Below are 16,535 nucleotides of genomic sequence, written 5' to 3' on the forward strand. Positions count from 1 at the left end.
TTATTTGAACGAGATTCTTCTTAATGCAATAGAAGTGCGAGTTTGGCATCTTACCAGAAGTGAAAAAAAATCGGTATTTTATTTATGTTGTGAATATATAGAAAAAGAGAGTTTGCACATTGTTAAAGTAGGATATGCAGTAAGCCTGATGACAATTTGACTGTCTGTTGTGAGCAGTTTGGTTGTATAGCCTATCAGACAGCAGTAAACCATAAACTATCCTCAGATATCCTATCAAATTACCAGAATGCATAAAGGAAAAATAAATACATATCAGCTTGTTTTAGGGGTTGTGTAAGGTAAGTGCAGACCATGGTGCAAACATATAGCCTATAAGTAGACATTTTGCATTAGGCTACTGATGTATAGGAAAATCCTATCATTTAAATAGCCTACACTTGGACAGTAAGATAATATATTCACAAAGTGTTGTTGTTTGTAAATAGATTTTTCGCAAAATAATGGAATTTCAAACATGCGGTTAAAATGGGATTGATCCTGATTTGAAATTCAGTGATTCATCACAAATAAACATTTTGATCGTTTGACAGCCCTTATCATATAGTATTTAAATACATCACATCTTTATCTATTTTATTTTATTTATACAATATTAGGATGAAATTCTCCACAATTAGCTTTCAAAGATGTTTATGGGTCAGGACCTCACTTGTAGCCTTCCACTGTCTCTAATTGATAAAAGACCAGGATGTAGATTACAGAGTTGATCTCTAATTGTGCTTAATTGTTAGTTGTCGTTGTGTGTAGGTTGTGTGTAGGTTGTGTGTAGGTTGTGTGTAGGTTGTGGGCTATGTAGTGGGACTGTGTAGTGGGAGTGTCAGGGAGGGGACAGACTGAGGAGCACTGATGACTCGGGTCTGTGTGGTAAAGCGAGGGTGGAGCTGACAGTATGAACCTGAGTGTCACAGCAGTAGCAGAGAGAGAGAGGAGTTTCAAAAGGAGCATACACAGTGTTTCGTTTTGTTTTGCTGTCTGGTTTCACTGAAGAGTCACCGAGAGTCGCCTGAGAGAAGCTGCGAAATTCTTCCTACAACTTTAACCCTGCTGGTCTTCATGTCCAGGAAACACGAAAGGGACAGGGACAGAGAGAAATAAACACAAAGAAACATAGCAGAAGAACAATGTTTTCCTTCATGCCTCTCCTCCTACTACTTGTTTCAAGTGTGTTTTTGTCTTCGACACGTAAGTACCAAACTTTATTTTTAAATGACAAGCTGACAGACCGATGGGCATAACGATGATGTATGTGTCAGTGTAGAGTAGCAGAGTTAACTAAAGATATTATCAGAGCTTCCAGGAGTGAACAGCTCGAAGCTCCAAACATGGTTCATATATGAATTCAGTTATTTCACACCTACAAAAAGGTTGTGATGGCTCCAACATGAATTGCAGTTTGTGAGTCCGACCAAATGGCATTTTGTAGCCCATGTTATTCATTATATGGGCTCTGAGAGTTTACAATACTGTATGAGCCAATATTCTTTCTGATTACATAGGCCTAATAAAAAATGTCTGTGCCCTTTAAGAGACTATTTTCAATTACCTTTAAAGTATGTTTGACCTTAATGTACTGCAAATTCTTGTTATTTATTTCTTAGATATACCTTTATATCATTGCAGGAAAATAATGTCAACTGATGTATCAACAGTCTGATTTTGCCAGCTCTTCTAAAAGTACATTACTGCAAGAAGTGACCTTGTGTATCCAGGGGGATATGTATTATAGTATAAACTGAAGGGCAAAATCTCTGACACTTGACAAATGTGTATTTATGTAGCTTATAATATCATTAAATCTCGTTAAAAAAAACACAACTCCAGATATTAATGGATTTCTTTTTTTCTTGGCAAAACCTTGCTGAATGTTGTTAAAAGGTATTTTGGAAAACATTTCTTAGATGACAAATTAGGCTACCAGCGTATGACTATACCAACAAGTTATTGTCTATTACATTATCCACTTTAATAAACCCAGATGTGTTTGATACCAAAATCAGAAGACATGGTGCTGATGATGTAGCTATTGTAGCTATGCAGACAAAATACAATAAACAACGTTCATGCTGCTGTTATATGAAGGGAATGCAAAAAAGACGAGAATATTCCAAGAAACAAGTCGTCTTTATGATTTGTAACTAAAAAACACATGTATGTTTTTTATTTTTCTCCAGTTTATTTCAGACACACTTTATATTGACACCACTGACTAAGCCTTTAAGTGATCTCATCTGCTAACACTTTTATCTCTGTATGTGTTCTTCACATGAGATGTTAAAAGGACATGTGTTGGAAAGGTTGTTCACCGCACACCTGGACCAAAGTTAATAAAAATCTACACAATGAAGCACAGTTGTAACATTCAGACTCATAGCAGAAGCGTTCTCAGGGGATTCAATCATAAAGGCTGAGGCGTTATGTATATGGGAAAGTGTTCAAGGGTTTTACCGACACACCAGGGTGACCTCTGTGACTGATCCCTCTGAGGCTTCATAAATCCACTTCATTCCAGGGTCATAAATAAGTGCTGAGCTCCTGCTCTGTGCTGATGCATTACTGCTGCTGTGGTTCTCCTTCTCTTCACACAAACAAAGTTTTCTTGAGGTTTGAATGACATTTAAACACTATAGAACCTTGTCTTCAATGCCTACAAAAATGAAACTGCACACATGAGCAGTTTCCAAGGACTTAATGCATGTTACACATAAAAAAAGGGGGGGGGGGGCGAGAGTGGACCAGCTCCTCAAATCATGTAAATAGTGAAGGGGTACTAGAAACAGTTGGCACTTTAAGTGTATTTAAAAAGAAATGTGGACACTGACCTAATGAGACATCCAACATAAAACACAATAGTGGCAAAAGCTAGAGAAAGACAAAAACTTTGGGGATGCAGTAACAAAAACATAAAACAAATCCCCATTAATTAATTAGTCAAACTAGAGTTTAAACAAGTAGTGGTTCAAACATTTCCCCTTGAAATATATTTTGTAATGAATTTGTATATATTAAAGTTATTCATCAGACGAGATTAAAAAAAAAAGTGCAGGTTCTTGTGTCTTAATTTTGATGACCTTGTTTTTTGTTTTTGAGAAATGTGGTTGGACTAGACCTTAGCTTGGGCTCTGGAATTTCATTATAGACATTTTTTCAATAGAATGTAATAAAAACGTTGGGAAAAGAAAAGGCATGTTAGAAGATAAATAAGTGTACTTTAAAAATTCTTAGTGTTTTTTGATGTTTGTCTCCACCACATAGATGTAGCAGTGATCTCCCCTCAGGATCCCGTCCTGCAGATCGGCTCCTCTCTAACAGCCACCTGCACGCTGAATCCCGAGCTTGGCAGCCGCACCGGCTCGTTGTACTGGACTCTAAACGGCATGATTCTGTCCAACAGCACCTACAGCATGCTGGGCCCTGACGCATTGAGTGTCACTCTTCACAACCTCAACGGCTCCCAGCAGCAGTCTGGAGACAACCTGGTGTGTCATAGAGCAGATGGACACGTCCTGGCCGGCTCGTGTCTCTACGTGGGCAGTAAGTTTAATCTGCAAAGACTCATACGGAGATTTGTCATTCAGATTCACTTTTGCTGAGAACGCTGGCTGTTAATATGGCATAGGGCTTTTAGGAGTTTGTAGTGTGTATGTAAAAATGTAAATGAATACCATACAGTATATTCTCGCTTCTAAAGCAGTTTTTGTATATCCCTAATTAAATCCCAAATGCTGCCCTTGTTTCTAACTAACTTCAACATTTATTTCCATTTGAAACCATTAAAAGAAAATGAACTTGCATTGAAATAAACTCAATCCAAAGTGAAATCATAAAACCTTCTATAAGGGGAGATTTTCTTTTACCTGTAAGATGATATTTAAAAAATATAAAATACATTTCAGTAGAATTATTCACATGAAGAAACCTCTAAAGATTGTTATTTAATAAGTGTGTTTCTCAACGACACAGTTGTATAATGTATAAGTCTATTTATACTTTAATAATTTGTATAAAAAAACCACAAGACTTAAAATGATGTTTGTTGTTTACTTATTATAGTTTTTAAGTCTTGAAAAAGCCCTTTTCATTTGAGTCGGTCAGTGATAAAGTATGAGCTGCTTTAATGTAAAGGCTAAACAGTTTGAATACTTAAAACCAAAGAAAAGTAAACTGGCCTCATGCTGTTTTAATCACTCTTAAATTTGAGACTTAAATTATTGATTAAATCACAAGTTTATTTGACTTCCCTCTTTGGTCAACCCCACCTTTAGCTCATTTTCAACGTCCAACCAGAAGAGTTAGTTTGCCATTTTTATCTTTAAAACAATCATCTATACATACTATAAATTATATAACTCTCCAAGTTGTTTTGTATTTTAATTTCAGTGCCTCCAGAAAAGCCTGTCAATATAACATGTTGGTCCCGTAACACAAAAGACCTGAGCTGCAAGTGGAGCCCAGGGGGGCGGGGGGAGACCCACATCCAAACCAAATACATCCTCAAGTACAAATTGAGGTGAGCGCCCCCGACCCGCTGCAGCTCACAGGTGATCACCTCATCCAGCGCCACTCTGGTGGACAGGCAATAAATGCATCAGTGCCGCAACATACTACACTAACAGACTGCTGTTTCCTTTTTGTTTTTTAAGGGAATTAAACAACTGTTAAAATTGCCTTTCAGAAATGAAAGCAGAAACAAAATATGATTTTCTTTTCTGTTTTAGGTGGTATGGCAAGGAGAAGGAATGTGAAAATGACGGCACAGCAGGGAAGCTGCGTTACTCCTGTTACATCCCCCGCAACCTGGCTCTCTTCACGCCCTATGAGATCTGGGTGGAGGCAGCCAATCAGCTGGGCTCTGCCACCTCCGACATCACCACCCTGGACATCCTCAATGTAGGTGAGTAAGCAAACCTCTCCTTTCCTGTCCTTCATTTACCTGCCCTTGCTCTCATGTCTTTTCCTCTCTTTGAAATGTGTCTTTTTCTCTGCGGCTCTCCTGCATAAGGCAATCCCACTTCTCTTGGAGTGAGGGCATATATTCTTATGGTTTGCTTCCTTTGATGTGCCGCTGTAGAAACATTATGGGTTCAGGCTGAAACTCTCCAAGATAAACTGTGCTGTTTTAAAAGTTGACCGCACATCAGATGCCTCTCAGGCATTGGCTTTAAGGGCCTCTAAATGAGAAATTCAGGAAATTATAAATTAGCAAAAGCAGGTGTTCCTCACAATTTATCCAGTGGTAATTTAATAACGTACCGTAGTTCTGTGTACTACAGTGACGGCCACATTTTAAAATCAGTGTATATTGTTCCTGAGGGAGTGCTGCCTCCTTCCTGTCCTCACTGCACACTGAGGAGCGGATAACTTGGAGCTGTAAATGGGTAGGACGAGAAAGAGGAGCTCTGCCATACGTGTGATGCATTGCCTCTATGACAGAAACAATAAGCTGAAGAATATTTTGGGTTTTCCTCGCTCCCTTGGGCTGAATAGAGTGGAAGAAAAGGAGAACGTCCGCTGAATAACTGCATCTCAAACAGCAGTGAAGGACGTCTGAAGCAGGAAACACTTTTACGAGACATTTAATGAGTTGTTTAATAAGTTCCCCTCTTTGTTTTTGGTGCTGCCGTCCCCTTTATCGTTCCTCCAATCTTTCCTTCCATCTTTCTCTCCTTCAAAGAGCTGGATCAGTCAGAAGGTAAACTGTTTGGTTCTTGAGGAAGTACAGACAGACCTGAACCCAAACCTGCGATCCAGGCTGCGATCTAAGTCAAGATACATTATATACGTTTAAATTAGAATAAATAAATATTCATTATATAACTTGTTGTTTTAACAGCAAGTTAGGGCTCTATATACTTATGGTATGGGAATGTCAAAGATTTGCTGAGATTTACTTTTTTTTTGACACTTTTTGTCATTCTAAAGGGAAAGAAGGAAACAAAGACAAATCATAAAAACAAGTAAAATAGAAGAACATCTGTACTTATATATATATTTGTATTGCTTAGCTAGCTATCTAAAAATTCCATGGGAAATTGAAGGACTAAACTTACTATGCAGAGCCAGATAGCAGGTAGTCATCTTCACCATGAAGAATAATGAGATGTGATGTTCGTCTTCCATTTGTGTATTCTCAAAATATTTACTGTTAGGAGTTTAATCATTTAAAACTCTTGTATCCTTTTATCCTCGAACCACACACTGTACATCTGCTGTATACAAACCTTGTCATACTTTTTGTTTTCTTTGTGAGTGCAGTGACCACCGACCCTCCTGCCAACGTTCAGGTGAGCCGCGTCGGCGACCTCGACGACCAGCTGACAATCCGCTGGGCCAGCTCCCACGAGCTCAAGGACGTCCTATTTCAGGCCAAATATCAGATCCGCTACAGACTGGAGGAGAGCGTTGAATGGAAGGTGGTCATTATAACTATTCCAGAAATCAGCAGACTAATCTACACACATTTTCTCTGCAGTTTGGGAAATATAGGAGGTGAAAGCTGAGTGATCTATTAAATGATGAAGGCAAAAAGTATCTCCAGCTGCATCTCGAGCAAATTCTTTTTGCATTGAAGCAAATAATACTCTTGTTGAAGTCTTGACGGCTGCAAGTGATCCTTTCAGAAAGCTGGCTTTGCTGCAGAAACTGTCATTCTTTCAAAACAGCCTCTTTGATGTTTTCTACCCACTGCTTCTTTTTTCTCTTTTCTGTGTATGGACAGACAGTACATCTTTGATTTCTGTATTCACTCTTTATCTAATAATGTTAATGTAAGTGTGATGCCACTGTTATTCAGGAATCACTCAAAAGGAACTCAAAACAAAGTAAGAAGACATTCAGAAAGATGCAGCAGAAACATCTCTTTGACAATGATTTGACTAAAATGATTCTGATTTTATCACATCATCTATGTAACTATACTGGTCATAAAAGACTCCATGCATCTTACAGACGTCCACTTTTATGTTTATTTTCATTAAAGTATCATGAAAACTAGAGAGCAAAGGCAATTTCATGCACAAAACAAAAAGGAAACATATTGTGCCATATCTTTATGAAACAAAGTCTAACAGTATTTAATAAGGTAACTAAATCACTTAGAGTCGTGTTTGCCTGGTAGAAAAGCAGCGGGATCATTAAAAAGAGCTCCCCCTCATTTTCTCTCTCTCCCTGTCCATACATTACCCGACTTCAAAGCCATATGGTCATACACAAATGTCTTTCAGCATGAACATAATAAAAGCAACATAACAGAACAATGACTTTGACTGACAAAATACAGGAAATATCTGTAAACAGGTTGCCTGCATACGCTTTAAAAAACAAGAATCATCACAGGTAACAGCCATGACTTTCTTTTGTATGTCAATTAGAGCTGTAGAGGCTAATTTCAGTCTGTTTCATAACCAGCTAAAAACTCCTCACAGAAGCTTTACATTCTTTAAAAAAGTCTGATTAAACCTCTCTGTGGTTTTATTCCCTCTCACAGGTGGTGGATGATGTTGGTAACCAGACATCATGTCGGCTGGCAGGTCTTCGGTCCGGGACCGTCTATTTTGTCCAGGTGAGGTGCAATCCAGTGGGCATCTATGGCTCCAGAAAGGCTGGCATCTGGAGTGACTGGAGTCATCCGGCCGCTGCCTCTACGCCCAGCAGCCGTGAGTACATAAAAGAGGACCCAAGACTTGTTTAATGCAGAATCAAGCTGATGTTTAAAAGAACAACTGAGGTCCTTCATTTCTTTGTGTGCTCGTAACGCAAACAGCTTTCCAAATGTCTCTGGTGCCCACATATCTTGACAATTCATCCCGTCTAATAATGAACCTTTCATCATCAATTAAAGCCAGAAAAACAATGTCCTTATCCCTGTTTCAACATCCTGAACAAGCAGATCCAAACAGCATGTGAACCAGGAGAAAGCAAACATCAATAGGCCAGATATCTTGATAGAGATCTCCCAGCAGAGGATTAGAGGGGACTGCAAAGGGCTGGGGGGACATTTGATAGATTTGTGTCGTCAGCTTCAAAGATTGATCAGGTTAAAGAGCTGCTCGTCTGACTGCGCACACACAGGGCCTATAAAGCCTGAGTGGAAGCAGGTTTGGGAGCAGGAGGAGCAGATAATGAGTTACATTGGTTATGTGGTATTTACTCCCTGGAGGGAGGGAGTCGTTATCAGGCTCCGTAGTTTGCAATAAAGGATTGATTTAAAATGACTTTTAGTAGCTTTTACTGCCCAGAAAGCAGAGTTTGGAGGATCACTTCCACAGTTTTGAACTTTAAATTAAGAAATATTTCTCCATATATGACAATGTTCACTCTTTTGCTAAATGAATTATCGTTAATATGAACCGAGCATATCAGTTTTCTACATAAAACCCCTGTAGTGGAGACAGGCACTTGATGATAGAGGATTATTATTAAGGATTTGAGTATTTTATGAAAAAGTCTATGAATTCTAAGTCATAGTTGTGACTGTCATCAGTTAGTGTTTTTTGGTTTATGAATGATCAAATAAAATAAAAATCTTCAACCATGCTAACATCTCTGTGACTCTATCAGGTTTGGAGCTACTTGCTAATGTCAACCAGCTAACATGTACACAAATGTCAACGCTAACACTAATATTCTGCAGGTCCTTTTTTAACCAAGTTCATTTGGAAAACATCATACCAGTGTTCAATGTTAGCATGTTAGCATTTGCGTATTAGCACTAAACATGAAATGATGATGACGGTAATGTCTTCAGTTTTATAGACGTAACAAACAAATGGAGGACGCAAGATACAAAAGTTGTTTTATTATGTAATTGCAATTTATCCTTTTAATCTCATGGCTCCACATGGGGTAGTTTGTATTTAAAGCTATACTAATCTACATAGACATCCCATGCAGGTCTGAACACTATTTGAATACCTATCGAAGTGTAAAATAAAGACTGAACTATAAAAGTATGAAAGAGGGTAAAACTAAAATGAACTATCTGTTATTTTAAACACCAATAAGTGACTTAAGAGATAAATTAAGTTAAACAAAGGGGTCAGTAGGAATCTGATATAACTTGGAGATTTACAAAAAAATATGTTTTTTAAAAACTTAAATAAAAGGTATTTTATTTTGGTAGACTTCATTCTGTGCCTTAGTTTGTCAGAGTAAAAAAAGGTACAAAGAAGATGATTACGAGCTAGATAGTTTATGTTTCTTTCCATTTTTGATGCGTGTTCACTTCCCTTGACAACATGAGCTAAAAATGACCACAGTGTATCAGGCCTGGTATAGTGTGGGCTTTTCTGAAGCCTGCATGTAGACAGAGATGTTTGTGCAAAGTTGTGTCAAAATCTATACTTTTAACGCAGTGGTTAGTGCGCGCCCCCCATGTATGGAGGCTGTTGTCTCGAGCAGGCGGCCCAGGTTCACATCCCATGGCTTCTTTCCCGCATGTCGTTCCCCACTCTCTCTCCCTCATTTCCACCTCCACTGTCCTATCTCTCCATTAAAGGCACAAAAAGCCCAAAAATAAAAATCTTCAAAAAAATAAAAATCTATACTTTGTTACATCTCTTTCTCTTTAAAATACAAATGTGTTTAAAGATGTATACAACAACACCACATGCCCACACTTAAGACTTTTTTTTTGTAACTTGAGTTTTATAATTTTTCATTTGCACAGACAAAATGGAACAAGCAATTAAACAAACACATACATACATAGCTCATGTCAGTGGGGTACACTTTTTTGAAACATCTCCATCTTCATCCAGGTGTTTAGGTGGTGTCCCTTAAGGGTCTTGTAAGATGTCCTTTTACCCCATTTCTTTGTAAATTCTGACTGTTGAATTCTCAGAACATGTGTGACTCTCCGTGTCATTTATCTCCTCAACAATTTCCACCCAGTTTTTGAAAGTAGGAGCCATTTCCTGGTTACTGCTTTCTTTGTTGCTGCGAGCAAATTTTCACCAGATATTCGTCTTAACTATAAGCAATGTCCCGTGTCAGATTACCTAAAAATAACTCCACAAATTATTTCGGTCATTCATACCCATTGCCTTTGAGTAGTTAAAAACGTATTTTTGGTCTTTGGTGTAATGAAAAATCTAATTATGTTTTTCCGACATAATTCTTTCCACATTCTGGAGCTGGTGGATGTCCGTTGTATGTTGCATATATTATGCCAGTCTTCCGTGGATATTTTTGTTTCACATTCTTTTTACCATTTTTTTAAATATAATTTAGTATGTAGGGGTGTCTTTTTGCTTGCCAGTCCTTGAAACATCACACTAAGACTTTTTAAATGACAATGTGTTTTTTGTTGTGGTAATAAACACAAACACCAGCCTGTGCTTTAATTTATATTACACCTCAAGTAAACCCGTCCTAACTTTAACCTTCACACTGTTCTTCTATCCTCCTGCCTCTCTCCTCTCTCTTACCTCGTACTTTATACATCCTCTCCTCTCCTCTCCTCTCCTCTCCTCTCCTCTCCTCTCCTCTCCTCTCCTCTCCTCTCCTCTCCTCTCCTCCCCTCTTAGAGCAGCTGAAGAGTGGGTCCTGTGATTCAAAGCCCAGCCAACGAAACTCCACCCTGCGACGGGAACTCAAACAGTTCTTCGGCTGGGTCCGCAAGCACGCGAATGGCTGCAGTGGCATGTCGATCAAACTGTATGATCAGTGGAGGGTGTGGCTGCAGAAATCGCACAAAACACGCAACCAGGTAGGTAAGCGCAATCTCTCCCTTTCTTTTTACTATCTCTTCTGAGCTTCTCGCACAATCTGCCTCTGCTGCAGTGGAGTCCTGAAGTGATTCTCTGACCCCTCCTTTCTAAATTCATGTGGTCAGCATTTTTAAAAAACACAGAGGACTGACTTCTTCTGAGCTGGCTCTCTGTGAGGCTTCTTTCTCTGCTTTATTATAAAGGTAAAAATGTGCGGTTTTAACTTTACAGGCCCAGAAGTAGATGTGCTCTCAGTCATGCACTCTGATTTTATGACATATTTAAAACAGAGTAGACTTATGCCTTTCATCTGAGGACCACAACAAAGAGATAGAAACATGTTAATTTAGTTAAAGATGTGCTTCGTTTCTGTATTGTATGTTTCCTATTAGTATGAGAAGTCTTTACCGAAATAACTTAGGCCAAATGTCACGCTGAGCAACATCTTCTATGTGTTTGTTACTTTATGATGAGTTCCGATCTGTCAGCATAATCCTCTCAAACTCACAGAAACCTTCACTCTACCTTACTCAATCAGCTCAGTAGTATCTGTGTTTTTGTGCTTTATAGGGCACACGCTGTCTCCTGAATAATGTCTTTGTTCTCTCACCGTGACAGGTTCCCATTGATCACCTTGAGAGAAATGTAGTAAGAGGGAGTGGGGCTCAAGAGTGATGTACTGAGAATAAAAAAAGAGAGATGATGCAAAGAAGGACACTGAGAAAAAGAGAATGGGGCAGCCAGACTAAGTGATTATTGTAATGATTGTAGATTACATAGTTTGCCACTTTAGTTTATCCCAGTTTGAACCATCTGTTTTTCTCGTTTCAGATTTTTCAAGAAGATAATTCATAGCATCACCACTGAGGATCACTGTGATGCTTAATTCAAGAATAGATTAGTGGCCCCGTGGGTCCCAGCTGTGTGAGAGGTCCAATGCCTCGCCTGAAGGATACCGCAGTGTTTGGTCATAAAGCCTTAACTTGGTTTTAAAGGGCCCGGGTGGAAGATGACTGAAGATAGACAATGCAGCCTTCTTCTGCTGTTTCCGCTGGCCAAATCTGTCTTTTAAATCTGTTGCAAAAACAGTCACATGCAGTCCCTCACTAACTAAATGTGATTCTTTGAAAACGTGAAAAAGTTAGCCGAGACATTTAGACTTAATAATAACCTCCTGCAAAAATATCTCTGATGCTGTAATAATGTCACAGAGGTTAAAGCATTGATAAAGTATCCTAAAAGAAATACAGGCTTATAATGTCAGTATAAATTAATGATTAATCTGTGCAAACATTAACCCAATTTTCATGGGTCAATGTTTAAGGAATTTCCAAATGTGTGAATTCACTGCAATTACAACTATTTTTGATTATTTCTATTACCGATTTAGCTGCTACTTTTTTTTTTTTTTGTAAATCAGTTGATGAATCATTTTATACATGTTTAGATGGTAAAGAATAAATGCAAAAGTTGATATGTGCAGCAGTATTTGTATTCTGTCTCAAATGTCTAAAACCCCAATATGTTTAATTTTCAGTGATTTAAATCTGAGAAAATCAGATGAGTGAATGTCACCACTTTTCTACAAAAGCCCTTTTATCTATTTTGAAAATAGCTTAGCTAGTGAGCTATTTTTTCATCAAACAACTTATCCATTAGGTTTCGGGTCTAACTAAATTCTAACCTAAGTAGCAAACTGTTTAACACGTTGCATAAAAACCTATTCTTAGTACTACTTTAATTTCACATGTTTTTTCACTAATGTTTTTTTTTTTTTTTTTTGATACATCAGTTATTTGATACCCATGAATTAAGGACTCCTCTGTAAAATGTTCATCAAGTCCTGTGTCTAAACAGACTGTTTAATCATATTATCATACTGTTCATATCTGTGTACCTTCATATTTTAAAAATGTTTGTATTCTTTCACGGCCTCTTGTGTTCAGTGTATTAAACAGTAAAAAGTCAAAAATGTCTTGGACAGTGTTTTATTTAAAAATACAATTCATTAAGTAAACAAAAAGCTGGATGGGCCCAAGAAACTATTTACAAATCAAACATGGAAACATAATTTTTGTTTTTTCTGGCATGCATTTTCGTGAACACATGACTACAGATAAAAAACACACTGTGCCAGAATGTGAAAAGTCCCCTGGGTAAAATAACACTGCAGCATCAAGCAGGGTGGGGCCGGAGGGGGATCGATAAGTGAAGCTGAGGAGTCCCAACGTTGAAGTTGCAGCAGAGCCGAGCTGATCCGTCAGTGCTGCTGTCGGGTGATGTGAGAGGGCGGCTCTAGGCCTCTTGGGAGCTGCCCGTCAATCACACTCCTCAGAGTCATACTTAAAGTCCTGCATGATCTCACTCAGTGCCTCTTTGTTCTTGATGATCCTGGAAACAACCCCAAAACAACAATTGTTATTAAACAGTTTTATTATATTACCGTGGTAACAAAGAAAAGTCTGTTACATGAGGAGGAAGCAGGAAGTCCTGCAGCCGACAAACTGATAAACTCAGAAAACGTAGGGGTGGTAAAAGCTGCTCTTACTCATGCTTGATCTCTTGAATCTTTTCTTGACAGTCCTCCTCCTCGGGGTGATCCTGGGCCCGCTGCCTGGCCAGCTGCAGCTTGGCTGTCTGTTGAGAAGCACATCAGATAAGATTTATGCAAACCATTCATCAGCGGAGGACGGGGAGACAGAGGAAGGATTCTGAGATTATAGGGGTTTTATGACATTACTGGCAGAGGGGAAGTTGAGGTTACTTTATTAAACAAGTGTTAAACTTTATAAAACAGTGCTGCACATCACTGCTGAACACCAGATGGATGAGATGTGGACTGTTCAAGGATGTGGGAGGAACTGAAGCATAAAGATTTCAACACCAGTCTCTCTCAAACTGACTGTTCAAACATTAATGAGAATCTCAGACAGACTGCCGATTTCATGGCAGTGAATTGTAACAGGACCAGTTCAAACACAGGCACATCACTTTCTGGTTTAAAGTTAACTCAATTTTTGTTTGGCTTTAAAAAACTAAATAAACCTCTCCAGATACATTGTGCACTCTCCTGACACAAGGACGTTTCACTTCAAACAATAAAACAAAACTTAAGTTTTGATTAAAAAAAAAGAATATCTGAATCTCTCACAATGTCCTGCAGTTATTGAATGTTTTGCATCAGAAGTCTGCCCCCTTGTTGAGAAAATAGGGAACTGTATTCAATGTTAAAGAGAGTGAACTTTTAAGACAGAGCTTAATTTACATTACATTGATTTGAAACTAAAACAAGTTTCACGCCTGTGTTTACTTTCTGGCACCACATACAAAGGGGCAACAGCATGCCCGCCCTGCTGGTAGCAGCCAACAAGTGGTTGAACAGGTCAGAACATGAGATGATTGTAGGGTAAAGGTTCTTTTAACTGCAGCTTCACATTCTTGAAAAGTGTTACATTTTCAAATTGAGAGAATGATAGTCGTCTTTGGAAAGGATAACACTGTTGCACACTAAGAAATATGCAATAGTGCATGTACAAAATGACTTGTGTGTAATGATGATCAGCTTAAACAACAGCATTTACACTTTTTGGGAGTTTGAATACTTCCTCTGCTTCATAAAAGGTCCTATATACTTAAAACTTTTGTTCCTCTGTTATGGTAAAGGCATGGCTGGTCACAACAGGCCAACCTGAGAAAGTCTTCCACAATGTTGACTGGCATGCAGTCAGATGACGGTCATTTAGCAAGCGCTGTCATCAACGTCATGGTTTCATCCACAGGTCTGTGGTGATTTGCACACTCCCAAAAAGTGCCCTGCCAGCTTTGTTGATGCAGTTGGCCGCTGACACCAGCCTGACTAGCTGCACCTGTATGTTTAGCTCATATGTGAAAGCTCAAACTCAAAGTGCTTTAGTGATATTTATTCTCTTTACCACAGGGTGCATATTACTTTTGACGTGTCAACTGAGCCAGGATTTTTTAAAAAAATTTTTTTATTGTCCTTGGAAATGCTTTTTTTTCCCCCAATCACAGCCGCAGCAGGAAGACACTACAGTGGCTTAACTACAATGTGCGGAAAGGGACAAAACAGCATGCGATTAATGGGATTAATAAAGTTTGTGTTATAGTCTGACGTTAATCACGCACGAGTATTGGCTAAAAGTAACAGCCCTAGTTTTATTGCATTTGGATGACTGAATTATTCAGAACACCTTAGCCAGTAAAACTACAAGTTGTTAGAGGCAGTCTGATAGAAAACAGCATGTCCTGCATTTAGCATAATTATGACTATCAGTATCACAGATAACACGCTGAACACTGTCAGCCTGACAGCAGGGCATGAAGGCATATTCATGAAGACATATTCTGCCACAGATTAAATATAATGCCTTCCCTTCCAATAACTTCAGAAACTTCCAGAGATCTTGAGACCATGACTATCTAAAACTAAACATTTTAACACTTTGAATGATCAACACAAACCCAGTTACATACTTGGAAAAATAAAGGTGAGTAACATATTCATCGGACCATCCAACAACACAGCTAATGTAGTTTTAATTTATTAGTGCATACATGTTATTTCAGAAAAGATCCTCATCATGTACTCTGCATCCCTCTCAAAAAGAAAAGAGAAGGGTGTTTGCATACCAAATCCAGTTTCTCCTTCTCTTTGCCCTGCAGCTTGTCAATATGCTCGGTAAGGTCTGGTCGGTCAAAGTCATGATGCAGCCTCGCCTTGATCTCCAGCACCTCCGTGGAGATGCCACAGAAGGCCTGTGTTATCTCGTGGACCAGCTGCCTGTAGTGGTCAAAGTCATATTGAGGCCCTGTCCTCAAGTAGGCCTCGTGACCTCTGGAAGGAAGCCAGCAGCCAAAACAGCAACAAGAAGAAGAAGCAAAAAGACAACACAAGCTGAAGTGAATTTTGAAGGAAAGTTAAGATTACATGTTAACAGGAAACAACATGTGAGCGTACGGGAGCTTAGTTAAATGTATTTACTTATTCATAGTTTAGTAGGTCTAAAAAATATACAAACTCACTCTTCAAAGAGTCGATAGGTCTCTACCCGCTCAGACTGAAGGTGATAAAATCTCTGGATCAGACCTTTAAAGTCTGTAGGGATCTGCAGTGAGGGAGTGACATTTAATTAACAAAGAGGGTGATTTATTTCAGCATTGAGAGGACTGACACAATAGAAATTCACATAATCTACATTGAAAACTATTATAATTAAACATTACTTCATGACACCCCTTTAGTTAAAAAGGGTAAACACTTTTGATGTATCTGTATCCATATGATTACAAATGTATTATGTTTTGGCCTCTGAGTAAGCTTTTAAAAACAGTGATAAACTAACAAAAAAAATCTATAATATTGTTTACTTGAAATAGTAAGTTATACTTTACTTGATAGCCTTATTTTTTTTTTGAGTTTTGAATCAAATAAAGTCTCGTTACTTGGCTCATTTGCTTTACTAATAATTATATGACGAAATAAAAAGCAGCACAACAACTACAGCAACACTATCACGGTTAGCATTAGCCGGTCTTAGCTCAGTACGGCACATGTGGAAGTTTTGGTTTCAAGCTTCCAACATAAACTGCGGCATGAACATCAGATACTCACCATGGTAACCTCCTCTGAAATACTGTCGCTCAGTTTCTATAGTTTATAACAGTGACATGTTTGAATGGTCTGCTCAGGACGCTGTTTCTCGTGTGTTTATGTGAATCAGCAAACAGTCTTCCCTGTTCGCCGGATGTGACGAAGTGCGCAGTTCATGTTTTCAAAATAAAAGCGCT

The 16,535-nt window shown here is 38.6% G+C and overlaps 2 protein-coding genes across 3 annotated transcripts; one reads left to right on the plus strand and one right to left on the minus strand.

The window, feature by feature from the left end:
* Nucleotides 1-812: 812 nt before the first annotated feature.
* crlf1b (cytokine receptor-like factor 1b) lies at nt 813-12,692 on the plus strand. 2 transcript variants are annotated; one of them, XM_020632045.2, is made up of 8 exons: nt 813-1,203; nt 3,274-3,552; nt 4,399-4,528; nt 4,737-4,912; nt 6,274-6,431; nt 7,505-7,673; nt 10,545-10,730; nt 11,559-12,692. In XM_020632045.2, exons 1-8 carry the CDS (start codon nt 1,143-1,145, stop codon nt 11,573-11,575), a joined length of 1,176 nt encoding a protein of 391 aa, XP_020487701.1. In that variant the 5' UTR covers nt 813-1,142; the 3' UTR covers nt 11,576-12,692. The 2 variants fall into 2 exon arrangements, with proteins under 2 accessions (XP_020487701.1, XP_065812012.1); XM_065955940.1 differs by having other exon boundaries at nt 10,545-10,726; nt 11,559-12,691.
* Nucleotides 12,693-12,699: 7 nt separating this feature from the next.
* rex1bd (required for excision 1-B domain containing) lies at nt 12,700-16,520 on the minus strand. The gene is made up of 5 exons (XM_020632146.3): nt 16,360-16,520; nt 15,771-15,853; nt 15,378-15,582; nt 13,276-13,364; nt 12,700-13,118 (listed from the first exon to the last, which is right to left on the minus strand). The coding sequence occupies exons 1-5, from the start codon at nt 16,360-16,362 to the stop codon at nt 13,046-13,048; spliced, it is 453 nt and encodes a 150-aa protein (XP_020487802.1). The 5' UTR covers nt 16,363-16,520; the 3' UTR covers nt 12,700-13,045.
* Nucleotides 16,521-16,535: the final 15 nt, after the last annotated feature.

Source organism: Labrus bergylta, chromosome 6, assembly GCF_963930695.1.
Source record: "Labrus bergylta chromosome 6, fLabBer1.1, whole genome shotgun sequence".
NCBI classification, from domain to species: Eukaryota; Metazoa; Chordata; class Actinopteri; order Labriformes; family Labridae; genus Labrus; species Labrus bergylta.